The sequence below is a fragment of the Aspergillus udagawae genome, assembly GCF_001078395.1.
Source record: "Aspergillus udagawae IFM 46973 DNA, scaffold_10, whole genome shotgun sequence".
In the NCBI taxonomy this organism is placed as follows: Eukaryota; Fungi; Ascomycota; class Eurotiomycetes; order Eurotiales; family Aspergillaceae; genus Aspergillus; species Aspergillus udagawae.
In genome coordinates, this window is record NW_025091273.1 from 83714 (window position 1) to 109292 (window position 25579).

At 51.7% G+C, this 25579-nt stretch overlaps 11 protein-coding genes and 1 non-coding gene across 12 annotated transcripts; 5 read left to right on the forward strand and 7 right to left on the reverse strand.

Moving 5' to 3' along the window:
- Window positions 1-2779: 2779 nt before the first annotated feature.
- On the forward strand, window positions 2780-3706 carry Aud_001825 (ankyrin repeat domain-containing protein; the record flags this gene model as incomplete). The annotated part of the gene is made up of 2 exons (XM_043295828.1): window positions 2780-2808; window positions 2863-3706. The coding sequence occupies 2 exons, from the start codon at window positions 2780-2782 to the stop codon at window positions 3704-3706; spliced, it is 873 nt and encodes a 290-aa protein (XP_043151763.1).
- Window positions 3707-4719: 1013 nt separating this feature from the next.
- Window positions 4720-4800, reverse strand: Aud_001826. Its single transcript has one exon. It is a non-coding gene; the product is annotated as a tRNA-Ser (tRNA).
- A 2598-nt stretch (window positions 4801-7398) lies between these two features.
- Window positions 7399-7993, forward strand: Aud_001827 (uncharacterized protein; the record flags this gene model as incomplete). Its single annotated transcript, XM_043295829.1, has 2 exons — window positions 7399-7494; window positions 7574-7993. The coding sequence occupies 2 exons, from the start codon at window positions 7399-7401 to the stop codon at window positions 7991-7993; spliced, it is 516 nt and encodes a 171-aa protein (XP_043151764.1).
- Window positions 7994-8055: 62 nt separating this feature from the next.
- On the reverse strand, window positions 8056-9942 carry Aud_001828 (putative amino acid transporter; the record flags this gene model as incomplete). Its single annotated transcript, XM_043295830.1, has 11 exons — window positions 8056-8139; window positions 8190-8305; window positions 8358-8385; window positions 8434-8631; window positions 8677-8891; window positions 8945-9088; window positions 9134-9405; window positions 9457-9516; window positions 9569-9641; window positions 9688-9701; window positions 9755-9942. The coding sequence occupies 11 exons, from the start codon at window positions 9940-9942 to the stop codon at window positions 8056-8058; spliced, it is 1392 nt and encodes a 463-aa protein (XP_043151765.1).
- Window positions 9943-10705: 763 nt separating this feature from the next.
- Aud_001829 (uncharacterized protein) lies at window positions 10706-11407 on the reverse strand (the record flags this gene model as incomplete). Its single annotated transcript, XM_043295831.1, has 2 exons — window positions 10706-11041; window positions 11090-11407. 2 exons carry the CDS (start codon window positions 11405-11407, stop codon window positions 10706-10708), a joined length of 654 nt encoding a protein of 217 aa, XP_043151766.1.
- Window positions 11408-11448: 41 nt separating this feature from the next.
- Window positions 11449-12779, reverse strand: Aud_001830 (uncharacterized protein; the record flags this gene model as incomplete). The annotated part of the gene is made up of 2 exons (XM_043295832.1): window positions 11449-11743; window positions 11794-12779. 2 exons carry the CDS (start codon window positions 12777-12779, stop codon window positions 11449-11451), a joined length of 1281 nt encoding a protein of 426 aa, XP_043151767.1.
- A 2629-nt stretch (window positions 12780-15408) lies between these two features.
- Aud_001831 (sugar porter family MFS transporter) lies at window positions 15409-16866 on the forward strand (the record flags this gene model as incomplete). The annotated part of the gene is made up of 1 exon (XM_043295833.1): window positions 15409-16866. One exon carries the CDS (start codon window positions 15409-15411, stop codon window positions 16864-16866), a length of 1458 nt encoding a protein of 485 aa, XP_043151768.1.
- A 726-nt stretch (window positions 16867-17592) lies between these two features.
- On the forward strand, window positions 17593-18906 carry Aud_001832 (uncharacterized protein; the record flags this gene model as incomplete). The annotated part of the gene is made up of 2 exons (XM_043295834.1): window positions 17593-18027; window positions 18091-18906. 2 exons carry the CDS (start codon window positions 17593-17595, stop codon window positions 18904-18906), a joined length of 1251 nt encoding a protein of 416 aa, XP_043151769.1.
- A 161-nt stretch (window positions 18907-19067) lies between these two features.
- Aud_001833 (uncharacterized protein) lies at window positions 19068-21394 on the reverse strand (the record flags this gene model as incomplete). The annotated part of the gene is made up of 4 exons (XM_043295835.1): window positions 19068-20746; window positions 20800-21119; window positions 21178-21263; window positions 21326-21394. The coding sequence occupies 4 exons, from the start codon at window positions 21392-21394 to the stop codon at window positions 19068-19070; spliced, it is 2154 nt and encodes a 717-aa protein (XP_043151770.1).
- A 185-nt stretch (window positions 21395-21579) lies between these two features.
- On the forward strand, window positions 21580-22703 carry Aud_001834 (uncharacterized protein; the record flags this gene model as incomplete). The annotated part of the gene is made up of 5 exons (XM_043295836.1): window positions 21580-21612; window positions 21669-21737; window positions 21803-21949; window positions 22000-22172; window positions 22238-22703. The coding sequence occupies 5 exons, from the start codon at window positions 21580-21582 to the stop codon at window positions 22701-22703; spliced, it is 888 nt and encodes a 295-aa protein (XP_043151771.1).
- Window positions 22704-23229: 526 nt separating this feature from the next.
- On the reverse strand, window positions 23230-24243 carry Aud_001835 (uncharacterized protein; the record flags this gene model as incomplete). The annotated part of the gene is made up of 3 exons (XM_043295837.1): window positions 23230-23831; window positions 23938-24157; window positions 24184-24243. The coding sequence occupies 3 exons, from the start codon at window positions 24241-24243 to the stop codon at window positions 23230-23232; spliced, it is 882 nt and encodes a 293-aa protein (XP_043151772.1).
- A 35-nt stretch (window positions 24244-24278) lies between these two features.
- On the reverse strand, window positions 24279-25442 carry Aud_001836 (AM-toxin synthetase; the record flags this gene model as incomplete). Its single annotated transcript, XM_043295838.1, has 3 exons — window positions 24279-24617; window positions 24653-25307; window positions 25369-25442. The coding sequence occupies 3 exons, from the start codon at window positions 25440-25442 to the stop codon at window positions 24279-24281; spliced, it is 1068 nt and encodes a 355-aa protein (XP_043151773.1).
- Window positions 25443-25579: the final 137 nt, after the last annotated feature.

The following is a 25579-nucleotide window of genomic DNA, read 5'->3' on the forward strand; positions in this document are numbered from 1 at the left end:
TTGATGGTAACAGCTAGGGATTTCTCCCAAGTCCCCCCACGGTCCGTGCCGGTGAAGGGACGGACACTAAGCCACTGGGCCTAAGAATAAAGAACGGTGGTATCCACGGGGATCCCCACTGAAATCGCATCTCAAGTCTCAAGACCCAAGAAGTCTTCTTCTCCCTTGGCACATGAAATAACCTAGCCAAGCTCTACCAAGCGGGTGGAGTGGCCGATCTCCAGACGCTACTGAGCAATATGCGCATCGCTCGCTAAACTACGCATCTAATTGGCCCATCCATACTTGATCCTTGCTTCAGATGTCTGCACAAATACGAGGTTGCTTTGCAGGATAAGGATTATCTACACTATGTATTTGCCTGTCTGCCGGTTAAACTGAGGGCTAGCCCCCGTGTTTCAAATCATGGTGGAGCGGCGGCCTCCGCATGCTTTCATCTGCGTCATAGACATATTTTTATTATTCTTTCCTCCTTTGCATGACGATGGGCCGAACAGCTGGGTCACTGAATTATGACCGAACCACTGCAGATTAGGACGCCTCGAGCCAACTAGCGGTACTTCGCCGGACAGAATACTATTGCACAGTCCGAAGACGGCATACGAAACAAGGAAGCCAATCCTTCTCGGCCCATCGGGTGAAGAAAACTCCCGTGCTTGCTGCGTCCAACCAGATCAATCCAGCTTCTTATTGGCCAACAGAGCAGGAACTGCAGGCGAGTCAACAGTACAGACTAAAGGGTGGGCAGAGCCCCCCGAAACAGTCCGGTGAGATCCTGAGTACAAACAGCCGGAGAGTGTGAAAGCGCATGTATGTATTGATGGGGCACTATAGTAGGACCTAATTAGGTTCTTGCTCTTCCCCCTGAGTGACTCTCCTTCACACCTCATTTGGTGACAAGAGCTTCACTGCATCCTTAGAAAACATATAGCCGAATACCAGAGCTAAATGGTGGTCCCAACGATGTACCTGTCTACAGGTCACAGCGCAGGGCGTTGGGAGGAAGAACAGCGACCACGAGACATGGCAGGTTTTGGGTGGCCACGTCAGCCGTGCAGGGGTCGTTCAGCTGCCGCTTCAACAAGGTGGTGATTAGCGTGGGTGCAGTTTATGGAGGTAGCGATGTCGGAGCATTCATCACCAGTCGGGATTATACACCACCCACTCTGGAGCAAACATCACACTTAGGGGCGCAAGATCCACTTCGCGCTAAATCAGCTGCCTTGTTTGGAGGAATGAAGTAAAAATGAAACACCCAGTGTTCTGCCATAAGCACATAGCCACAGTCTTTCCTCTTCTTGGAAAATGTCCGAATAATCCTGGCCTAGGGACCGTATTTGTCTGACTGGTCCAGTTTAAAGACTGTGTGATTGCTTAATCAACGAAACAATACATTGGGAATTCAAATTAACTGCCCAAGTGCGGCTGAAGAGTGGTGATGGAGATGTTGGTTATGTCTGGCGAATTAATATCCCTTCTTTGGAGGACTTATTCAGGAAAACCCTAGCCAAATCCTTATTTTCACATTTGCGCCCGACGCTTGCCTGAGACTAACCCAACCTCTTCGGCTGATACTCGGGGAAAACAAAAGTCATACTCGTCGGACGAAAACGCACTTGTTGGTGGGATTGAAAGAGAGAGAGGGAATTCCAGGTCCGAGATCGCAGCCCACTTTCCTGACCGAAGTGCTTCATCCCTCCAAGTCCGTTATTCAACCAGATTACGCCAGAAGGCGACCTCTCGATCTGGAAGGCGATAAAGATGCCGCTAAGAAGCATTAAGTTGGCGGGGCAATCTGCTTGGGAGGATGTAGCTTCTTTTGACCCACGGCTTCTTTCGCTAGGCGATCCGCTTTATCGTTCCCCGAGTGCTCTCGATGTCAGGGAGTCCCCGCGCTTTCAAGTGTTCGGCTTTGAAGAATAAAATGTCGTATGGGACGCCCCGTACGCTAGAAGCCGTAAGATGGTGTTGAACCATAGTGTGTGAGGATGCCAATGACGTATTCGGTTCTGATCTGGGGGACGTAATAACAAAGTTGTAGGCTTCATTATTACCCGAATATCATGGTGAAAGAACTCGCCTGTAATTTTGCTCAATCGCGCATAGCGTCTATCCCAAAATGACGAGATACAGCCATGGCAAGCGCGCTGCTGGACCAGCATGATCTTAATATATCACCACCTATTGGTCAAGGGGAACACGCTCAAATTATGCGACGTCTGATCTGCCCGGCCTATAGTCTCTTCGAACACTTCGCAGAGGAACGCAAGTTTTATCTCGTATGAGTGGAAGATATGGGGAAGTTGAGCGATGCTGTAAGATTATACGTTTATAATCTGGCATATTATGGCTTGGGCATGATTCTCATTGTTGGATGGCTGAGACGTATAAATAGAATTCGCCCTCATATAGTAACCATAGCAAGCGCAATAATACAGCGTAAAGAATGAGAAAATGGATGGACAATGTCCCCAGCCGTACTCAGCACCCTAGATGAATGAACGGTGCCCATTTGGAAATTGCGGCATGATTATCTGTGTCTCGGTAACAGAGTATTGCATTATGCAATGCCTGTGCTACAGTAGTATCGCTTCTCTGCAGCAAGCCCTGATAGAACATGCTGGCGAATTTGACAGCTGCATCATCGTCGGCGCCCCACAAGGTCCCGATGACATGTCGGAACCCAGCGATCTGGAACGTACTAGCAAGATGGACGCTCTCTTCAGCTAGGAATACGTATTCCAGCTGTTGAGCAAGCTGAGAGATAGGCAATCACCCCATGGTCATGGTTGAGCGCGTCCAGGTCTTGTACGGTTAATCTTTCCTCAATCTCTCGCCCTATAATAAGTGCACTTTTTGCAGGCTCTATTCGGTCCGCACAACCCTGGCAAGCAAAGTGTGCGATTGTACAGGACTCGAGTGGGTCAAGAACATCCTTTTTCTTCGGCCGCTCAAGGATGTGGAGAATGGAAGGCTCTATCAGTCCATGTTGGACCAATACAAAGCCCGTGAAAATTTTGATATTGGCGGAATTGATCCCAAGAGAGGCCTGACCACCCTTGCCATTGCCGCGTTGAAAGGCCAAACCCACGTGGTCAGACTACTCCTCTACAACGGTGCCTCTGCGTGCAAGCTCTTCAAGGGAGACCGCGGTCCCCTCTGGTTTGCTCCAGCAGGGAGAATGCATCGCAAAGACCGCTCTGATATTATTCGACTTCTTCTGGACAGCAAAGCTGAAATCGACAGGCCGTCGCCAGTTAATGGGAACTATACGCCATTAATGAAAATCCTCGTCGAATGGAAGGATCCGGAGATCGTCAGTCAGCTGGTGGACGCCGGTGCATCTTTGACAGTAACGAATGAGAACGGAGAGGGCGTAAGGGACATTGCTGAAAAGATCAATGACGCAGCCTTGAACAGAGCCCTTCTGTCCAAAGAGGATAGGCAGACAAAGAGAGGAGACTTCGTTTCGTTGATCGTTAAACTTGTCTATTTAATCGTACATTATATAAACGGCGGTGACACAACTGACATTGTCCAATCAATCATCAGTGACTTGTATCATATCAGTGGGCAAAAGTCTCCGGAAATTGCAAAGGTCGGTCAAGGATACAGTTCCAGGCTCCTAGCTAAAGTGGGATCTACCAGGAGATACCCGAAGCCCAAACAGTGGAAGAGTATAAAAACCACATCGATGAGTTCATAGAGACCAATTCGTTGGACGAATTTTTCGAAAAAGACGATCCCTTTTTACATACTGTACGCTTGCTGCCAAGGCAGCGAAATTGAAGAAAAGCACGACTACAACCCTAAAATCCGACGACGACATAAGAGACCTAACAAGGCTCTCCCTTTATCAGCCAGTCATATATTGCGGTAAGACATGCCGTAAATCCGATAATAACAAGCTCAGAAACAGTCAGATGATAGCGGATCGATGAAGAACCATGGCCGTAATGAAGCGCAGAGCACTCATCGCAGGGGGAGAGGCGTGTGATCTACATATTTTGTAAGTGTGGCCCTTGGGCTCCGGCCTCGGAACCCATCGTGCTATTTACCCAATTTAGACCATGGGTATGCAGCCTATGTGAGTATCTAATAAAGCTAAGCAGTGTATAACAGGGGGAGAGCCGTCAGGATCATCTAATTAGTTATTAAACACCTAGAGAGCATCATACAGTGCGGTGGGCAAAAAAGCCAGAAATATATAAAGAGTTAGCTAGAGGTGCACAACATTTAAATGCTCCTGGCAAACACGATGTGTTACAGCTGGGTAATGCAAAGATCTGACTAGTCCTGCATATTCTTCTGGTTCCTTTGCTGAGCGCTTCTCAGAACGGGTCAATTAGCGGCATGAGCATTACCACTGAAAAGCGTTTCCGTGTTATCTAACAGCAGTGATTTTGTTTGCCCAGGATTGGGTATCAGCTCAACGCCAAGGGGTGTAACAAGGTTCCTCGGCGGGTGCCGGCCAATGGTGTTCTCTAGTTGACCACGTTAAGATGCCAGATACGTTAGTAAGTGGGCTTAGTTACGCAAACAGGACAACAAAAAAGCCCAGACAACCTCCAAGGTGATTCTAGTATTGCCCTGCCATATTCGAACTTGGCTATTTTATTTATTGTCGCAGATATTAACACTATGAATGAGATACCCGGCCAGATCAAGTGGTTGCTTGACCGGTTGACTGGTTAACCCAGGGGAGGCGGGAAAAAAGAACGTCAGCGATAGGACTCGAACCTATGCGGCCGAAGCCAAGTGATTTCTAATCACTCCCCTTAACCACTCGGGCACACTGACTAACAGTGGAATATAGACGATCCTATTTGCCTGTTGAGGCTTATCGCAGCGATTGTCTTATGAGGTTGAAGTGTGTCAAGTGTTTTCCACGTCTTCTCGCAATTCATCCGGTGGAGGACACTCTCGGGGTACAAACAGCCTTTACTCATTGGAGGGGATTTCAGTAGTTCATTTCATTAGAAGTTCGTCTTGTCAGAAGACAGACAAAGAACTTTACTACTTTCCTCCGCTCGCAGTGCCTGACATATACCAGTAAACCTTGGATATAAGCAACTAATTCAGCAGGCCATCTCGATTGCTTATATTGAGGGATTGCTTATAGTAAGATATATATACTTTACTGCCTAAAAAACATTCGGATATCAGTCTGCTGCTGCTTCTGCATCTTCCTCTGCAAAAGAACCCTCTCATGCCTCATAAGATGCTGGATAAGGTGCTGATCAGCATCTACCTGCTGCTCCTCAAAAAGACGAAGTTTATATAGGCATTCTAAGGCATCTGCAGGTGAGATCTGCGGAAGAGGCTCCCAAGCATCATCATCATCAGATTCGCAGGTCTCTGGTGCAAATTGGCTAATGATAATATCATCAAGATTCATGATATTATCATTAACCTGCTCATCTGCAGGGTTTAAGAACTGGCTCAAACTCATTGCTTCCTGGATATTATGAGAAAGTTGAAGCTTTTGAAGGCCTTGCTGAATCTCATCCATAACCTCCTTTTCATGGATCTCTATACTATCTTCGATAGCAAGAGCCTTCTTAAAGCATTGCTGAATAGTATCATTCTTTAAGTCGATATTCCATGCTGAAATAGCCCACCGAAGGGCTTGTAGGATTGTCATTGTTGAGATTGGATTAAAGCCGCGATCAAATTCAGCCATCATGTAGAGAATCCACTGCCGTTTCCAGTATGCTTTCCATGTACGGATAATCCCTTGATCCAGAGGTTGATATCGAGAAGTTGAATTAGCAGGAAGCCAGATAATAAGAGTGTTCTGCAGCTGTTGATTGATCTCTGCATATGCAGCTTCATGCGCAGAGAAATTATCCATAAGAAGAACAACTTTCCGGCCACTCATTCTTTGATCAAACCAGATAAGCCATTCCTTAAAGATATCTCCAGTCATCCAGGCCATCTTATTACTGCGCCATTTACACCCTAGATTCTCTGGGTTGATACCAGCAGCAGTAAAAGCTCTTGGTCGCTTTGCACTTCCAATAATCCATATTGGTAAGCGTTCTGAAGCATCAGAGTTGCAACAAAAGAGAGCACTTATTCTAGCTTTCTCTTTCTTGCGGCCAGGAATTGACTGTGTTGATAGACTACTATCAGGAATCGTCTTCCAATATAGACCAGTCTCATCACAATTAAAGATATCTTGAGGAGCATACGCGCTTAGAGCCTGACGGATCTTAAGCATCTCCTTTGCTGCATCTTGAGATAGACTGCCAGCTTCGCCATGCTGAGTATTCCTTCGGATATTCTGGCGAGACTGAAAGCCATGGAGCCAGCCATTCCTGAACCGCGGCATCTCCTTTTCTAGATATAGTAAGGGCCAAAATTGCCTTGCTTTCTCCTGAATAGCCTCCTGTGAGATAGTTATCTGACTCTCAGCCCTCCTTTTTCATTCAAAAAGCGCGTTTTCGAGTTCCGGCCAGGTTTCCGTAAGGCGTCGTTTATCAGGGAGAAGGTGAGGTTCTAGGGTGTCAAGAAGGCAAATCGCGGAGATAGAATGCGAGAGATTGAGGAAGGGTTGATTGGCTGCTTATATTGCTCTTCAAACCACTTCTGAAACTGTAGATTTGAGAGAGAAGGGTGAAGATAATGGTGAGCACGTAAGGCAGCCTTCTAGCTATTGCTAATCGAATGGCGTGTCTGGTTTGGCATTCTGGATAAAGCTTTGCTGGTTCAGATCACCTGCTCAAAAGACTTGAATATTAGCAATGGGAGAATCTAAGCAATTTCCTAGTATCCAGGGACTAAACAATTTTATATGGTGATTTAATTTTGGACACGTGTTTGGTTGCTTATATCGAGGAAATTGCTAAGTCAGGTTGCTTCTATCGAAGGTTTACTGGTATCGTCTGGCTCCGATTGGACATCAACGAGTGCATCATCATATCTGGTCGAGACCGAGGAATATACCAATTGAACTAAAGAGCCCTGCACAAATTTGATTCGATATCAATGTTCCCGGGAATCCGCTCTCGAGCATCGAGTTGATGATGGAAGTCACATGCTTCGTTAGTCGCCTGAAAATGGTGGCATTAACAAGGGCATTTCACGTGACGACTAGTCCCGCTCGAGCAGCCACAATCATCAACAACCTGAGCCTCCTGGAATGCATCGCGATCGAACACTGAACACTGCGCTATCGTACGAACCAGCCAAAATGTCCCCCCCTCGACGCAGCCCCACCTTCAAGCTCAACCATTGTCGAACTTCCCTCCAACATCCAAAAGCTCCGCGCACGATTCTTCGCCCTTGATGCGCCGGTGGCAATACCCCTCTCCGTTTTCAACGCCTCCTTGCGCTTTCCTGACAATGTGGACCCGCAGCACGGATCCCGTGTTATCGCATACTTGAAAACAGACCATGAGTCGTGGGTCGCGGGTCGCGCCTAAGGAGCGCACGACGCAAGCGCGAGCGAACGTTCCGCGAGCCCCCTGGTGCGTGAAGCAGTCACCGCGGGTACGACGATTACATTTTCCCGTCTTGGGTGCGAACATAACCACGAGTGCTCTGCGCTGGAGGACAAGGTAACCTTCAGGTGCGGGAGCTGGCGGCCAAAGAGGCGAACAAGGGGTACAAGTGGCAGGAGACAGAGAGGGACGAGCGGGAGGTTAGGTCGGCGGCGATGCGCGGGGAGCGGATATGCAAGGTCCTGGATAACCCATATCGGAAATACCAGAACTGGACTCCTTTACGGCCCAGTGGCCTCCGCAGGCCCGGGACCAAGCTTATCTATAGCTTCGGCCCGAGGCTGGATGAGCCCGCGCAGGTGCTAGGGCGGGAGTCTCTGACGCAGGTCAAGCACCGAATACAGCCCACGATGGAAGGGCAAACCCAAACTGTAGCACCTCAGTCCAGCCCGGTTGGGCCTGCTGGCACTCTGGGGCCCGTAGGTCCAGTAGAGAATCGCGTAGAAGAGAGAAGCGTCGAACCAAGCCTCAAACATGAGGGCTTATGATACTCTATCTACTGTACATGTAGCCACCCTGGACGTGGCCTCTGGAAATCTATATACAGCCGTTAGGCATTATTCGCACATGAAAAACTGGCACTACCGGGGTCGTCGTGCAGGGCCTTGCCTGACACGTAAAGCCCCAGACCACACTGTGAAGATAATCAGCAACTGTATCGTAGAATTTCCGGCAAGAACTTACGATGCAGCACGCGATCCCCATGATGAATACATTAAGGATAGTAAGCGCAGTCTTCATCGGTGTCGAAAAGAACCGGCCCTTATTGAGATACAGCCAGAAAAGAGCGCTGAATCCGTCTGCAATCGTCAGCCAGCTGTCTACACAGATGAAAAGGAAAATGAAACTTACAGGTAAACCAGCTTGCAAAAAGCGACGCCTGCATAATCATCAGCTTGATCCAGAGCGAACCAGCAAGGAATCATACCACCAGACTCAACAGATTGTTGAATACCGGGATAGCCTCGGCAATAATCCAAGCAACGATCCAAGTCGCCAGCCCAATCAACACCCATGAACCGGTTGCAACAAGATCGCGCTTATGCATGCGGTCGCTGTGGCGCCACATCCGTACGTAGATATACTTGCATGCGACGTGACCGTTCACCACGCCTCCGATGATGATCTACTCCTGGTCAGCCGGATCCTGGGGTGAGCACAGAAGACTTACCGTCGGCAAGGCGATTCCATACGCCACCTTTTTCACGGTCTCCGAGGCTGAGCCTAGCGCCGGTGAGGTGACGTCGTCCCCGGCATAGCAGTAGATCACCACAGCGGCGACGATATACAAGCATGTGTCGATGCCCTGCAGCAGGAAGAGCGACTTGGGGTAGTCGCGGGGATTTTTCAGTTCGGCCATGAAGCCGAAGAAGGCGACGTGGCCGGCTGTTTTGTCAGTGACGCTCCATGAATGAGATGGAGAGGAGGAGGAAACCTACAGAATGAGAAGACAATATTGCAGACCGCAAGGAAAGCCTTGTATAAACTGGTATCAACGGTGGCATTGACCCCGCCGTGCCAGGGACGTTGAACACCAACGGCAATCATGACGATCAGAACCGCTGAAAGGACGCTGATGAAAGCTGCGAATTGTCAGTGGCATTCTACATCGCCAGAGACATACGCACAAGCAACTGATAGAAACGAGACCTTGGCCAGCGTCCGCGGCAAACACAGCACGAACGAAATGACCAAGCCAACCACTCCAAAGACGATCGAGCAGGTCCCATGGTCGGTAATTGAGTTCATGGCGACGGTAAAAGTGAGGATATGACTAGCCATGATGAAGATGACGAGGAGCAATTGGCCTGTTCCGAAGAGCTCCCGGCCGAAACTGCCCATGATGACCTCGCCGGCGTCTCCCATGGAGTGGATGAACGGATACCGCCATTTGAATTGCCTATGCGGGTCAGTAACAGTCCAGGTGTTTAGTCCATGACGACAAATTTACCCAATCGTGTAGCCGGTGTAGGTGGACATCAGACCAAGCGCTACAAGGAGAATGATGGCTCTATGCTCGTTAGAGTTTAGAGTTGTCTTCGGAGGGCAATGGATAGACTCACGGAACGAGGCCCAATGCAGCCACCACCGCCGGCAGGGAGAGAATACCCAGCGACACCGTCTCGGCAACCATGACTGCTCTGGATCAGCTACGTCCTTGAAGTCATGAAGGCATACTCACGGAAACCACATTGCCTGCGGCGGGTTAGCAACAGTCCAGCTTATTTAGTCAATGACGACAAACTTACCACCAACTCAAGGTCTTGTACTTCACCTCGGCATACTCCTCGTCCCCGAATGCATCCTGATACTCGGGTCTCGAGTCCTGCTTCTCAAAGTCACGCTCGCCATCGGAAACAGCCTCGCGATGTACACGATCCGCGTCCATATCAGCGTCCGCAGCAGGACGGGATCCTCCCTCGGGCGTGGAACCCATGATTGCGACTCTGACGAGTGACAACAGAGACGGTTGAGGTCTGGTCGAGCGGCTCCCCGGACGAGTGGAGCTGGAAAGCAGATTTTTCACCGTGAAAACCCTACGACCTCACTCGTACAATACAATCACGGAACAGGTGTCGAGGGGCCGGGATGTTCTTCGTCGTCCCAGATACACAGTGTCACCGGCACTTGATACTGACAGGTCAAGCTGCGAGCTCCGGACTTCCAACGGAGATACAAAACTGCGACAGCATCATGATGACTCAACGGCAAGCAACACGCTCAGTCTGGGGCCCAGTTCGTGTGCTCCATTCCTGAAGACAGCCTTCGATATTGGTATATGTTACCTAATGCCGAGATCTCCCAGGTCCCGATGAGGACAATAGATCCATTCTTAAAATTGTTGGCCAATAAGAAAGCAGCGGTGTTATGGGTTCTGAGCAAATACAAGCATCTGATTGGATTAAAAGAAATTTCTAGCCAGAGTGGGACTAAATTGTTGCTTGGCAGCCAATGAGAATGATTCCCGCTGTTGATCTGCCAAGTGCTCATCGTCACTGGGAAACAGGGACGACAGCATCGAGTCTAAGAAATAGCATGGAGAGGAGTAATATGTAGGATACTGATGGTTATAGAACAGTTATCGAGTATCGAACAACAGACTCAAAGACCGGGACAGATATGGCAAGAAATAAAACCAGGCCAACAGCACAAATTGTTGAGGAATATACCTCCGCATCCGCATCGACATACAACATCCCCTAATAATAGTCGTAGAGCTGCTTCTGCGGTGGCACATCTCTCCGAAGCAAATACTTCTTGACATACCACGGCAACATCGCGCGATAGTGATTGATGTGCTTAGTCGTCGGAACCGAAAAGACTTGATCCAGCTCCTCAAGCGAAAGGGCCTTGGTCTCCGGCAAACAGAAATAACAAAAGATCCAGCCGAAGAAGTTCCACGCCGCGTACCAGCCAAAAGCACCGGTGGGTGTAAACGATTTATTGAGCGATGGCCAGGTCAGCGAGACGATGAAGTTGAAACCCCACGTTGTGGCCGTTGCGAAGGACATGCCGATGTCTCGGATGTAGAGGGGCTGACACTATCAGTATAGACTGCGATAGTGATTGAAGGAAAGACTTACGAAAGCTTCTGCAGAGTAGGTGAATGGGACCGGCCCTTCACCGGGCGAGTACACAATCATGAAGAGGTATATGCCAGTCGCGACGCAGGCCGTCCGAGATGTTTGATCGGGTATGTAGAAGGAGAAGCCGGTGAAGAGCAGGAAAATACACATTAGGGGGAATGTGGTCAGCAGTAGATTCCGTCGTCCAAAGGTGTCGATCGTGTATACGGCTGGCAGGGCGAAGATCCAATTGGTGATGCCGCATCCGAGGGACGTGACGAGTGCCATACGGGTGTCAAAACCGGCTTCCCGGAACATTGACGAGGAATAGTACATGATTGCATTGACGCCACAGAACTACGACAGTTAGATCCTGACTATGGGGTGAGAAGAAGTTGACTTGCCTGCTGCATGAACATGACGAAGAAAGACGACTGCGCCGCACGTCGGTTCCGCGGAATGGTGAACATCTCGCGGAACAAATGCTTGCCCTCGCGGAGCTTCTCCTCCACCTTTAGAGCAGCATGAATATAGTACAGGTCTCTCGCGGCTTGGAACGTTGAAGGGCGGAATTTGCAGAGCGCCTTGTACGCATCGTGGTAGCGGTTGCGCATCATGTACCATCTAGGCGACTCGGGACAAAAGTAGACCTGCATGCAGACGAAGAATGGACTGATTCAAGGTCGTCAGCACATGTACATGCAATACAATGGCCTACTTACGGAATGGCGGTCGACCCTAGCATCAGTCGCCAGTTGAAGCCAGGGATCGTGGGATGCGACACATCCATAAACGCAACCGAGGCAATATATCCCAGCATAATGCCAAATGCCGTCCACATCTGCCACATCATAACCAGAGCGCCGCGGATATTGGCCGGGGAGCACTCTGCGCCATACACCGGGGTGGTTGTGGATTTGGCGCCCACCGCAAACCCGAGGAGGAAACGGCCGAGTAACAAATTCCACCAGGTATGCGCGGCCGCCATCCAAAACGAGGCAGCAAAGGAGATAAAGCATGAAATAAAGATGCATCCGCGGCGACCAAACCAGCGATTCAGGGGCGCCGTGGTCCAGCATCCGATGACGGCGGAGCAGAGATAGGGAGCCCCGTTGAGGAGGCCTTGCATCCAAGTGTCGGTGACGTTAAATTCAGCAAAGTAGAACCTGCCCTGTTTAGCATAGCTCAGATGGCGAATGTGAGAGTACCTACTCCTGCGCACCGTTGACAGCAGTCTGATCCATTCCCTGCACAATAGCAGATCCAGCACAGAGGACTGACAGGCTGGGTTAAATTGAAATCCCACAGGAGGATCGCGAGGAGACTTACTGGTCATGAAATACATCATAAACGGCTGACTCCACCGATGCGTCTTTTCCCGTCGAAGTAGTTCTTTCTCACTCTCCGTAAGCTCGTTCATCTGCTCAAACCCTCTTGGATCCTGCGCGACAAGAGCACCCTTTCGTAGATCATCGAGGATATGCTCGAGATCTTTCTCCTTCGCGAAAGCCTCGACGTCATTCAGGAGCTGTTCTCGACTCAACGCGGCAAGAGGATTCTTAAGTTTAGTGTTGGTGGTGGTGCTTTTGTCCATATCGCGAGCCCACTCTCGAGCAGTAGCTGCATCTCCCTCTTGCTTCTCAATAGATATAGAAGACTCATGGTGGGAGAGACTTGGAGCCTCAGGGTCGGAGGTCTTCTCCCCCATAGTGACAGACAATCAGCAGAAGTTCAGGACGAAGTGGGTATGCTTCGCAGAATATCAGCCGACGAAAACAAACGCGGAGTATTCTTGGAGAGATCTGGGGAAGAGACGGGGGATGTGGAGGTCGGCTTTTATGGTTTCGATCGCTTAGACCTCCCCAACTAGCCGAGAAACGGCCCCTCAGGCTAGTACCCTCTCCTGCTCGATGTGTGGATTCATTGTCTCTAACTCAGTCTAGATCCAGTATCTCTCCGCTGACCGAAAGCCCTCCGAGCCAAGACCGGCGGGGTCAGAACAAAGAGCTGGATGGCGTAGATGGCTGACTACCGGCGTCTTTGGCGTGGTGACCAGGCAGCTCATCATGCGAGCCAGGGAGTGCCAAGGCAAAAGAAGCAGGGCTGCAGCGGTACAATGACGACGACTAATCCCACACCTCTCATGGATGCAACGCTGAGGCGGCTTTGCTCGGTAGACCATGGCCGGAGGATGGCGTGATGCCAAGAAAATCAGATTCTAATGTCCAGGCATGGGTTTCTGGCCCTTCGGGATGCCTGTTATCTCAATGTCCGTGCTATCACAGAGACATAATGTAGTAGAAGTGGGAGGGATCGGCATGAGCAGACCTCGGCGTACTTGGCGCCGAGACCGGAACAGCCAGTGAGGGTGGAAGGGCCGGCGGAGGCCAAGCAGGGCGGTGCCCAAGATCGTCCACAATGATGCAGTTGCGTGGGGAGCCAAGAATCTGGGCGTGGACTGGTCTGAGCGGATGTACCAATGCGTAGTTGAATATGACATGATTGAAACAGTGCGAGAGATACACCTGATCACCCCGAAAATGTCCATGTAATGAAGTACTATACTCGGACGTCTAGGTCCAACAATGCAACCCCTAACGAAGGCATTTCTTAACGACATCGCAGGAATTGGGAAGGGCGCATTGTCTGAGAAATATGTTTGAGATATCGAACTTCATGTGCTAAAGTCGTTTGTGTGGCATTCGAGTAAGATGGAGTGCCAATTCACATGATATAGGCTAAGCTGCGTGTATTATCGAATTTAATGTTACAACAAATGATGAGATTGAGGAGATTATAGAGATTGTGCTCGTTATCGCGTTCATAAATAGTAAAAACTGTGCTGTCCTTCCGGATTTGCACCGCCTCGTAGGCCATTCTCGAAGCTGAAACAAAAAGTCTGCTACATACCAAGATGGGAAAGGCCATGTTGGTATAGTCACAGAGCGGAGAAATTGGACAATCACAGCCAAGCCTCTATAGTGAATACACCATGGGAGGTTCAAACACCAAAGTGGTGTGGGGTGGTCTACCGCCGTAGACAGGTTCTCGCATTTCGCAGCCATCGCTCAGCCTTGAACTCGTCGGGTTGAGGGAAGATCTCCTCGTCGACGTGGAGCAGACAGTTGTCTATAACCTAATCAACTTCTGCGTTGAGGAAGAGTATGAGCAAATAGGCTCGAATCCAAGGAAAGAGATAACTTCCCCCACCTGAGATATGATAAGAACCCGCTTGCAATCCCTCGGGAGGAACCCCACGGGGCAGTGGCCCAGGAAGTGCTGCCCAGATCCGATGCGCCTCCTTGATGATTCCATTCTCTTTGAGGTTCTTAGAGGTCCATCGTTCCGACTCATCCAGCTCGTCTTTGACTTCTTTTCTACCACTGGATTCCGAAGGATGTAGTACAATGTTGCTGCCAGCGTTATGCCTTCTAAATTTACCCCAGTTGCCTGCTGATGTGCCTGTGATTGGACGACTCACACTTAGGAATCACGACAGTACATTGTTAAGGTTTGTGGTCATTTCAACTGTCAAAATGGTATTGCTTAGGTTGGATTTATGTGTTGGGTGATACTTCCCAGAGCTAGTTCGATATATCGGAACAATACTGGTGTATCATGTTCGGGAGGAGCGGTGGTAATCCAGAGTATGTATGCAATAGCCAACTGGTGTTTCCTTTGACACCGGAAATCTCATGCGACGATATTCAATGCGTTTCTCTAGGTATCCCGGATCCAGACGTTCGTCTTGTCCGTAACCCATCCGCGGGTTGCTTTTGTCTGCGGAAACTTACATGCCATGGAACAAAAATGGTAAGCTCTAATCAGCATCCGCTCCCTCACATTTGCACCCATTTACCAATCTATCGCTAGTTATTTGGAACTCTGCCTGCCGAAAGGGAAGGAGACGCATTGTCGACGACACTTGATACCAGGCCATGGGATCTGAGATACCGCAAACGTGCTTTCATACTTAGGACCTGAGCCCCGTCTTCTCCCGGTTGAGCGAATGACAGATCGTGGGGTAACAAAGAAAAGCTTATCCTGAATGCCATTACCCATACCTTGGCTGGTTGACATGCGGGGTCCCCAGAAAGCCCCAGCTCCATTCGAGCATAAATGAAGCTCGATCCCTTGAAGTCGAGCATCCTAAGACCTATCTCTTCATTTATGTGATCAGTCCTCTACAACAAGCAAGATGCTCAGAGGAAAATCGCTTCGTGTGGCCCAACTGCTTCTCACAGTTGTGCCGGCCTTCATCACCTACGGATATAATCAAGCGGGATTGGGACCGCTGGCTACTTTGCAGTCATGGTATTGGCGCCAGCAGAATCAAAATGAATAGAATCCAGAGGCTGACAAATGCAAGGGTACATGTATTCCCCGAAATCGACACGATCAACACCAGCGGTGAGCTCAAGGCCGAACACTCGACCAAAAAGGGGGCAGTCATCGCGTCTCTGCAGCTCGGGGCGCTCGTGGGCGCCCTCTCGTGCATTTCCTTTGGTGACCGGCTTGGCCGGCGCAAGACCATCTTTCTGGCTGCCATCATCGTCATTATCGGCCAGCTGTTGCAGACCTCATCGTACGGCATCATTCAGTTTGCCCTGGGCCGGGTGATTCTCGGCATTGGGGTCGGGCAGCTGAGTGCCACAGTCCCAGTGTTCCAGGCCGAATGTAGCTCGGCGAAGCATCGTGGGCAGCATGTCGTTGTTGACGGCATCTGCATGACTCTGGGGTTTGTGCTGTGCAACTGGATCGACTTTGGCTTCAGCAAGACATCGGGTGAAACTCAATGGCGCGTCCCGCTGGCCCTGTCCTTTCTCTTCCCGCTGACTATTCTGGGGACGGTCTTTCTGCTGCCTGAATCGCCGCGCTGGCTTGTGCTGGTCGCCCGCCGCGATGAGGCGGCCCACAGCCTTGCAGCCTACAAGGGCCTCAGAGTGGACGATGAGGCCATCCAGACAGAGATTGCGAGCATCGAGTCGTCGTTGGAAATTACCGAGCAGTCCAGCCGTCTCACCCTGCGGGAGCTGTGCCTCGGAGAGGATGACGATCGCCTTCTGTACCGGTTCGGCCTGTGCATGCTCATCCAGTTCTTCCAGCAGATGTGTGGCGGCAATCTGATCTCCACTTACATCTCGACCATCTTCGAACAAAACCTCAAGCTGGGCAAGGACCTCTCGCGGATCCTCGCCGCCAGCGCATTAACGTGGAAAACGCTGTGCAATTTCATCCCCTTCTTCGCCATCGACCGCCTCGGCCGGCGCAAGCTCTTCATGTTCAGCGGGACGGGAATGAGCGCGTGTATGATCGTGCTAGCCGTGACGACCAGCTTCGGCTCCCGGGACCGATCTCTCTCAATCGTCTCGGCGGCAATCATCTGGCTGTTCAACTTCTTCTACCCCATTGGCTTCTCCGGGGCCAATTTCGTGTACTGCACCGAGGTGGCGCCCGTGCGGTTGCGCGTCGCCATGGCCTCGGCGTCCACTGCAAACAAGTGGTTATGGAACTTCATCGTAGTCATGATCACGCCTGTGGCGCTCGATACAATCGGTTACCGGTATTATATTGTCTTTGCGGTGATTTCGGCTTGCATCCCTGTTGCGGTGTTCTTCTTCTATCCGGAGACGATGGGCCGCAACCTGGAGGCTATGAATCAGGTCTTCCGCGATGCGCCGTCGGTGTGGCATATTGTGGCAATGGCAAGAAGGCTTCCGCAAGGAGATGTGGCTGGGTTTGATATGCAGACTGGGGAGGAGAAGATTCTGGTGGAGCAGAAGGAACATGCATGATTAAAGCATTTTTTTCATTTGCCTAAAACCTTTTCGCTATAGTGAGTGCGTAGCTATAATGAAAACATGCAACCAGAACCTGTCAGATGAAGTAGCCATCCAAATGTCTTTGTATCCCTCATTTTTAGTCTAAGTAAACGAGGCTTAAGCCTTTAGAAGCAGATACCTCAAAAGTGCATTATGGTGTTCTTATTCTACTTTGGTATCCGCATCTTGCCTTCGACCTGAATAGTGTAGATACAGTGCTTCGCGCTAAAAAGAAAAAGAGAGGCCGAGAAGCAGCAACACGGAACCTTGGTGACTATCGAGAGTGAATGATTCTGTGTTCGAGATATGATACAAGTACCACTGTATCCTATGCACCCGGGACTTTTCACCACCAAGATGGTCACTTCCTGTGATCGTTTCAGCAGGCGTAATTTGCGCTAAGGACATCTGCTTCTTCGCGGGCTCGAAGAGGTGAGGCAAACTCTTCATTGTGAATTCCGTGGAACGGTATCCACGACACCCAATGGCGGTTCGACGGAACATAACTTGCCGCGGAATAAGCACCGTTGTCTGTACCATCTGCCGAAAGAAGTATGCAACATGACGGTTAGTATAGCTGGTTGGAACAACAGTATTGGCTAGTGATATATAGTGAGGCATAGATGTTAATTCATAGAATGCCAAACGCAGTTCAAGTTCAATTCACAGATGCAAATTACCCGTACCCTGCGCTCAATCATGTCACCAGCCTACGCCATATCACCCGTGGAGTACAGTCCTGTCAAAGCCCTCAAATATGCCCCCCCGTCCAGTAGAAAGACCTTGCCCGCTGTGTGGATGCGATCAGGCACATCAAAGGGTCTATTCCTCCACCGGCATCATCTCCCAGCGTCCACCCACCTCTGGGAGCCGATCCTGCTGTCAGCCATGGGGTCCTCGCAAGGCGATGGCCGGCAGATCGACGGCGTGGGCGGTGCATCGTCGACGACGTCCAAGGTTGCCGTAGTGGAGAGATCAAGCCGCCCGAACGTCGACGTGGAGTATACATTTGTCCAGGTGGCGCCTGACCAGCCGCGTATAGACATGACAGGGAACTGCGGCAACATCGCCGCTGGTGTGGGCCCATTTGCCCTGGACGAGGGGATTGTGCGGGCCGCACCGGGACAGAAAGAGGTTAGTAAGTCCCTGCTATGTCGCCCTTGGTTCAGCGTTCACAACTGATCTCTGCTATCCAAGATCGACATTCGAACGTACAACACCAACACCAGACAACTTATAGTGGAAACCGTCCAGATTGCCCCGGACGGTACCTTCCAAGAAGAGGGCGAGTACCGCATCCCCGGAGTGGCGGGCACATCCAGCCCGATCAGGCTGGCCTTCCTACGCCCCGGAGGCAGCATGACGGGCCGGCTCTTCCCAAGCGGCGCGCAGCAGGAGATGTTGACCGTCCAGTCGCGCGCTATGGGGACGTTCACCGTGCGAGTCAGCCTGGTTGATGCTGCGAACCCGTTTGTTCTCGTCGACGCAGCGTCACTGCCAATACCTGATCAGGACCGTCGTCCCGACGACCCAGTGTTCCTGTCCGTGATCGAGGACATCCGCCGGGAAGGCGCTGTGCAGTTCGGGCTGGCTGCCGATGTGGAGGCGGCGGGCACGGTGCGCGGGACTCCCAAGATCGCACTGTTATCCTCTGCGACGGCGGAGGATGACGAGGCAGATCTCCGTGTTCTGGCATTCACCATGGGAAAGGCCCATGCGAGTCTGCAGTTGACGGGAGCGGTGTGTGTGGGTGCAGCCACGGTCATCCACGGGACGATTGCGTGGGAGTTGGCGCAGAAGGGGAAAAGGGACACACGGCCGAAGCATGGGATGTCAGTGGGCAATCACCAGATTGCGCCTCCGTTGTCAGTGGGCATTCGACATCCGGCTGGAGTGATCCATGTGGAGGCTGTGTTGGGGATGGACCATACAGGTGAGGTTAGTGTTGATAATGTAGCTGTCTTCCGGACGGCGCGGCGGCTTTTTGAGGGGAATGTGTACTATCGTGTTTAAAGTAATTTATAGAAGGCATGCATATCACCAAGGAAAAGCTGTCCATACAGGTCGAGGGCGTACAATGGTACTGGACTTAAGAGGGTGTTGTACGACAATAGTAGAATATTTTGGGGAAAATTATTTTACAACACCTGTGACTGACTGATAATATCTAAGAATTAATCGCCAAATAGATTGTCCTGGGGAGATCCATTAAACCCAAACAGCATATCATCGAATGGCACATAAGACATTGAGTCAGGAGCAGTGGAAGGCATAGATAGAGTCGAAGCACCCTGGTGAGCCGCGTGAGGCACAGCAGAGCCGAAAAAGGGCTCAACGCTTTCATAAAAGGGCTGCTCGTCGGCGGGTCTGGGCTGCGTGCGAATAAAGCTTTGAATGATCATATCAATGTCCAGTTCAGACACCTCGATATCTGGCGGAGGCTCTCGACTACCAGCACCTTCCAGTCCGAGAGGTCTGCCGCATGAGGAGTCACCCAGGTTCCGGGACTGCTCGACCATGCTTCGCTCCGCCTCGGCGGGCACGGCGGGGTGAGGGTCCAAGTGAACGCCCATGCGCTCCATCAGGTGCAGGATAACATTGTGAGCTCGTCGCACGGCCCAGTTGGTCTCTTCGTTTTTCTGGAAGATGTCCAGACAAGTGCGGAGACTGGAATGGGCTCGACTGGCACCTTCACGCTGCGCCGCCACTCGCACAAAGATCGTCGCCGCAACGTAGGTGGCGTATGAGATTAGGTACGGCGCTCGTCGGATAGAAAAGGTGTGATCATAGGCCTGGAGTAAATGCAGGATACTGGATGCCGCGGCCGTGCAGGTGGTGAAGGAACTCAGGGCAACCGACGGGTCTGCGGTGTGAAGATGACCTTCGGAGACAAAGGGTCGGTGGAGAAGGATAACCAAGACGTTGTACAGCGCCAGCAGCGAGAGGACATGAGGCGGCGGTACCGCACCGGTGGTCTCGTTGTCGAACCGTAAGTGATCTGGCAGGGCGGCATTCCAGTTCTTGAGTTGCACGTCCAGTGAGTTGAGCGTCGCGATGAGATCCTGCGGTGACCGGTTGGAGCTTCTTTCCGAGTAGACCTTGTTGAGGATCTCATTCAGGATGAGCGACAGCTTGCAGAGCTGGGTGAATGTCGACACACTGTAGGCTGGAGACCCCGGATATGACTGCACATCGGAATACGCAAACGGCTGCCACGGCTCGAGCTCCTCGAAATGGTCCAGGAAAGACAGCTGAACCTTGGTGTCGAAGTGCTGGAGGCTGGCCGGTCGCCCTTGATACAACGACTGAATCTTATCGACCACAAAGGCACCCCAGAAGACGCGCCGACGGATCTCGAGATCCTCGCCGGAGAGCCGGCGCATGTTGGGAAGCAGCGTCGCATCCACATGCATCCCGAGATCGATGATCATTCGAAACGCAGTCCCGGCATACAGCCATGCGGCACTACGCTCGTCCCCCAATGCAAAAAGAGAGCTCGTCATGACCAGCAAGGCTTGAATTGTGGTGATCTCACTCCGATCCAAAGCACTGCCCAGCAGTTCCTTGACCCTCATCCGAAAGGTCCACCCGGCCGTCCGCGCATCGTCCGGATCCTTCCGGACCTCTGGCCGGTTGCTGAACTTTGATGCTCCAAAGTAGATGGCGTTAAGCAGTAATTTGGAAAAGTAGGGACCATTGGTGGCCATGTCGCGCATGAAAGCTGGGCGGTAGGTGATCAGAAAGGAGTGGTGCTGCCGATTCCAGTGGAGGGATAGCAAATGCATTCCTAGCTCCGGGTCGACGCCATCAAAGTCTAGCTTTCCTTGTCGAAAGTTCAATTCCTCCAGTTGCCCTATACTTGGTAAGTAACTCACTCCTCATGATCCAGCGAGCGCCCAGACATACTCTGATAAGCCGCTTCCCCCATGAGCTGCTTGCGAATGGGCTCCACTGGGCCTGAGTAATCGGCCAGCTGCATCTGGCTGTGCCGGCTCATCCGGGCATCATCAAACAGGGTACTAGTTAGGCCATGATAGCTGGAATCCCCGTTGGCCGAAACAAACATGCCCGAGACCACCGACTGGGGATGGCCTCGTTTGTCGACGTCGGACTGTTCCTGGACCTCTGCGCTGGGCTGAACTGCATCCTGTCGCGGAGCATCCCCTAGCCGTTCTCGAAGCTTCTCATTTTCGGCCAGCAGCCGAGCAATGCGGGCATTGGACGGCCTTCCAAGTTTAGTGCCGATTTTCTTCTGTTAAGTTGAACGGGTGTACTGATGCGTACCTTGGCCGCGGGGAACCCGTCATGTAGACACATTCTTTTCCATATCCCTGGCAGTTGGAGCAGGTCGGTTTCTCGTCGCAGCGCAACTGGAGAATGACGTTAGCAGCATGTCGCAATCAGCCCAGCCGGATTTCGCAAGGTCAGTCACCTTTCTGCGCCGACAGAACGAGCAGGCCTTGGCGGCCCTTCGAGAACGGGACGGACGACTTCTTTCCATGGCTTGAAATTTCGCTGGAGTTCTCGAGGAAGAAGATGAGGGGATGAAATCTGGTCAGAGTCAACCGATCGTTGTGTTCCGCGGCAAGTTTCCTTCCGTCTGTGCCGCCACCACTGCCGCTTATAAGATAAGGTTATAAGAGGGAATGTAATCCGGCCACAGGATTGGACAACATCGCTCAAGCAATGACTCAGCCCGTGCGAGACCAGCCACAAAAGGTGGGTTTATCCTATTATAGTATTACTAAGGAGCCAGAAATACTAATTCTTCTCAGCATCACCCCCCGCAGTGGGTCTCCTTGATTGCCGGCGGAGTGGCCGGGGGCACAGAGGCAGCAGTCACAGTAAGTTATATCTATATCTACAGCGCAGTGATCTGATTCCAGCGTATAATGACTGACACATTCAGTATCCATTTGAATATGCCAAAACTCGAGTCCAACTCCTGCAGACCCGCACGGCTGTCACTTCTTCAAATCCACTGCGGCTGATCTTCAGGGTTGCTCAACATGAAGGCGTTGGTGCTTTGTATACCGGCTGCTCCACGCTCATCATGGTGAATTCCAGCATTTATCTGCTCCTGTCACTAGTGCTAATGGTTTGCAGGGCACCACCGCCAAAGCCGCAGTAAGATTCCTTTCCTACGACACCATCAAAAGTTCGTTATCCGATGAGCGGGGGTCACTCTCGCCAGCACGGGGCATCCTCGCCGGTGTCGTCGCAGGCGCAACAGAGAGTGTAATTGCAGTCACTCCGACAGAGAGAATCAAGACCGCATTGTGCGTAGCCATTCCTAACCCCTCGCCCTAACAGACCTGAGGAACCTTGCTGATCCAGGCGCAAGAGTCGACGATGCAAAGCACGCGAAACAATTCCGGTCAAGTATGCACGCGGTGCAGGTGCTCGTTCGAGCCCATGGGTTCACGGAACTATACCGCGGCCTGATCCCCACGACACTCAAACAATCAGCCACCTCGGCAGTGCGGATGGGGACCTACAATATCCTAAAGGAGGTGGCCAAGGCACAGGGATTGGCCCAGGGCGTCTTCACGACTTTTGCAATGGGTGCCGTTGCGGGGGTCGTCACGGTCTACGCCACGCAGCCTTTCGATACCGTCAAGACACGCGCGCAGGGCGTCCAGGGCGCAGGCCTCGTGGAAGCAGTTCAGAGCGTGTACTACGAGCATGGAGTCCGGGGGTTCTGGAAGGGCAGTACGATGCGGCTGGGGAGGCTATTGCTCAGCGGCGGCATTGTCTTTTCCATATATGAGCAGATGACACTAGTTCTTTCTGGTGTGGCATACCAATAGCCGGCACCATTTTAAGTGCTACTGGAATGTAGAGAACTAATAGATACATACTACAGAGACTATTACTACAGTTTTGCTCCATCCATTCCAGTAACAATTTTGGAATCTAATATCCTAGCAGCATACCTGTAGTTATAGTTGCTAGGCGCATATCATTCGTAGTAAGGCTCTTGGATTAATCAGTCTATATCTAGTAGTGCAAGTTTCGTATTTAAAAATAAGCCCGACGTAGCCTAAGACCAACGGCCACACATAGCATGTTACCCACGGAGAGACTTGAGCTCTCTCTGGGACCTGCTCGCAAAAACAGCAAGGACTTCACAATCTCATCAACCAGCTCCTTAGCCGTACTCCGCGACATGACCTGCTCACTGGTACAAATAACCACCTGCAGCGACGACCCTTGAGGTGTTGACATGATCCACAAACCCAAAGGAGGAATGAAAGGGGCCCACGCACAGGCTGTAATTCCGGCATCGGGCAGGGCCAGTTTTCGGGCCTGGTTTACATTCTGATGCTGGACGACTCATGGCAGCCGGGTTTCCTGGGGCCAGTTGGAGCAGTGGCGCACGATGTCGGAAAAGTCCATGAAGACGTAGCTCAGTGTTGTACTGCTTTGCTGCTGCACGTGCTTCAGGGGGTCCATTATGGTCGACGCCGGAGGGAGTGTCACGCGGAAGGGGATGAAATTGAGACAGACGCCTAGGACGGTGTCGATGCCGGGGACGGCAATGCTGCGACCGGTTATCGTCTGGCCCAGGATCAGGTCGGTTGGGCTGCCGTGTCGATGCATCGCCCAGGCTGTTGCTGCTTCGACGAGATTGGCCGTGGTGATTCCTCGGGGCGGATTCGGCATGGGAATGTTCTGAGCAGCGGCGATGCGTGCGGCGCTAGAGGCGGAATTCTCTAACGATGCAGAAGGTGCAAGAGGTGAAGCAGAGGGCCTAAATGGTAGACGTTGCACCCTGAAATGGTGTAGATAGTTGCGCCAAAAGCAAAAGGTAGGGCCATGGTCGTGGAGAGCGCGGTAGTGCATGTAAGAGCAAAAGTCCAGGGTTTGGGAGAGAGGGGGCCGGAATACGCCATGCTGAGATCTTTCGACAAAACAGGTATGGACACCCCATCGTACTGGGTGTGAGATAGCGCATGATGAAGACATGCCTCGTTGGAGATTGAGACACGAGGGTAAAGTGGAGGGGCACTTGATTCACTGTTGATCCGATGGCGCAGTTACCCTCCCAGACAGAGTCACAGTACATGGAGAGATCCTTCTCGGCCTTCTCTGTGTGGAAGGAAAGCTTGGGGGACTGCATCATGGCCTGGACGATCATGTCTCCTGCTCGCACAAACACTGTTTTCAGGATGCTGTGGTGTGCTACAGCAGCTTTACACACATCATAGAGGTAATCCACGTCCACTTGCCCTTGTACGAAATTGCAGTGGTGCACCGGAGTCTATTGGGTTAAAAAGAAGGACTGACCTCAGTCACAGGTCGAATATCAGTAATCTGGAATTCCTGGGCCAGCAGCCCTGTCTCCATGAGCTGGCGCGCCACCTTAGTATGAGTAGTTTCTGTTACAAGAGAAAATGGTGTGATGCTGGGGTGATGAGAATCATCTTCAGTCCCAGAGGCTGGATGGTGATGTGTGACGCCAGGGTAGACAGCCGGCGACTCTTAAGGATATCCGACACGGCTAGCGCGAGACCTTGAGCCCGTGCTGCGGCGCCAGGTGCATGGCACTGATTGAGTCGCTGCCCAGATGGAAAAAAATCGTCATCGAGACCAATCTCCGCCGGGCCAGACGCAGAACCCGTGCACAGAGGGACTGCAGAGTCGATTCCGTGGGCCCGCTCGGAGGCCTTCTTGTTCACAACATGGGAAATCCGGAATTGATCCAGGTCGGTCTTGCGTATCTCGCAACGGTCGCACACAGTTGCCGCCAACCAACCTTGCCCGTCATTATCCGGGGGAGGCGGGTCAGTCGAAGAAAGAGAGAGGGTATCATGAAGCGAGGAATCCAATCATGGAGCTTGACAATGGCGTCTGCGACCTGGCTCTGGAGGTCGGCAGTAGGCGAGGCAATGAGAGGTGAATTCTCTGTCTCCAGAGGCTCCTCATGGACACCCTCCTCCTTCACAAGGTGGACGAATGCGACCAGGACCATGTTGTCAGGATCTTCATTTGGAGTAACAAGCTCCACGATGACCGAAAGCTCAGACCCCAAGACGGACTGTACATGGGTTTCCACCTCACCGAGCTCGATGCGTTGTCCATGGAGCTTGACCTGAGAACCCTTGCGGCCAATGTAAACCAGCGATCCATCCAGATTGTACCGCATCAGGTCTCCAGAGCGATAGACTCGGCGATTCCCGCCCCGGGGGCCCCGAGCCTCTGTGACAAAGGCAGGATCCGACAGGAATACCTTTTCCGTTCCCACCGCATTAGTCAAATATCCAGGCCCAACCATCGGCTCCTCTAACAGGAGCTCACCAACAGCCCCGATGGGGACGAGCCGGTGATGTCGGAAATAAAACTTAGGGAAGCGGCATCCGGTGCGCGAGACACGCTGAGGATCTCGCTGAGCAACGCTCTGCCGAGTTTTCCTAGCCGCAGAGTGAGAGAAGCTCGATTTGTGCCATGTGCGGAATGTAGTGAAAAGCGTACTGCAACCGAGGATGGCAATTCGGAGTCCATCTCTCCCATTGTAAATCAGCGTCTATCGTTGCTGAGGGGGCCATTGTAGGGAGTTAGTCGTCGAGCTCGAGTCAGTAGCCAGCTTTCTGAAAATATCTACATCTTGAGATTCGCTTGTAAATAATGGCCAGTGACGTGGTCGTATCAGGGCGGGGAGGGGTCTCTCTAATCAGAGCGACCC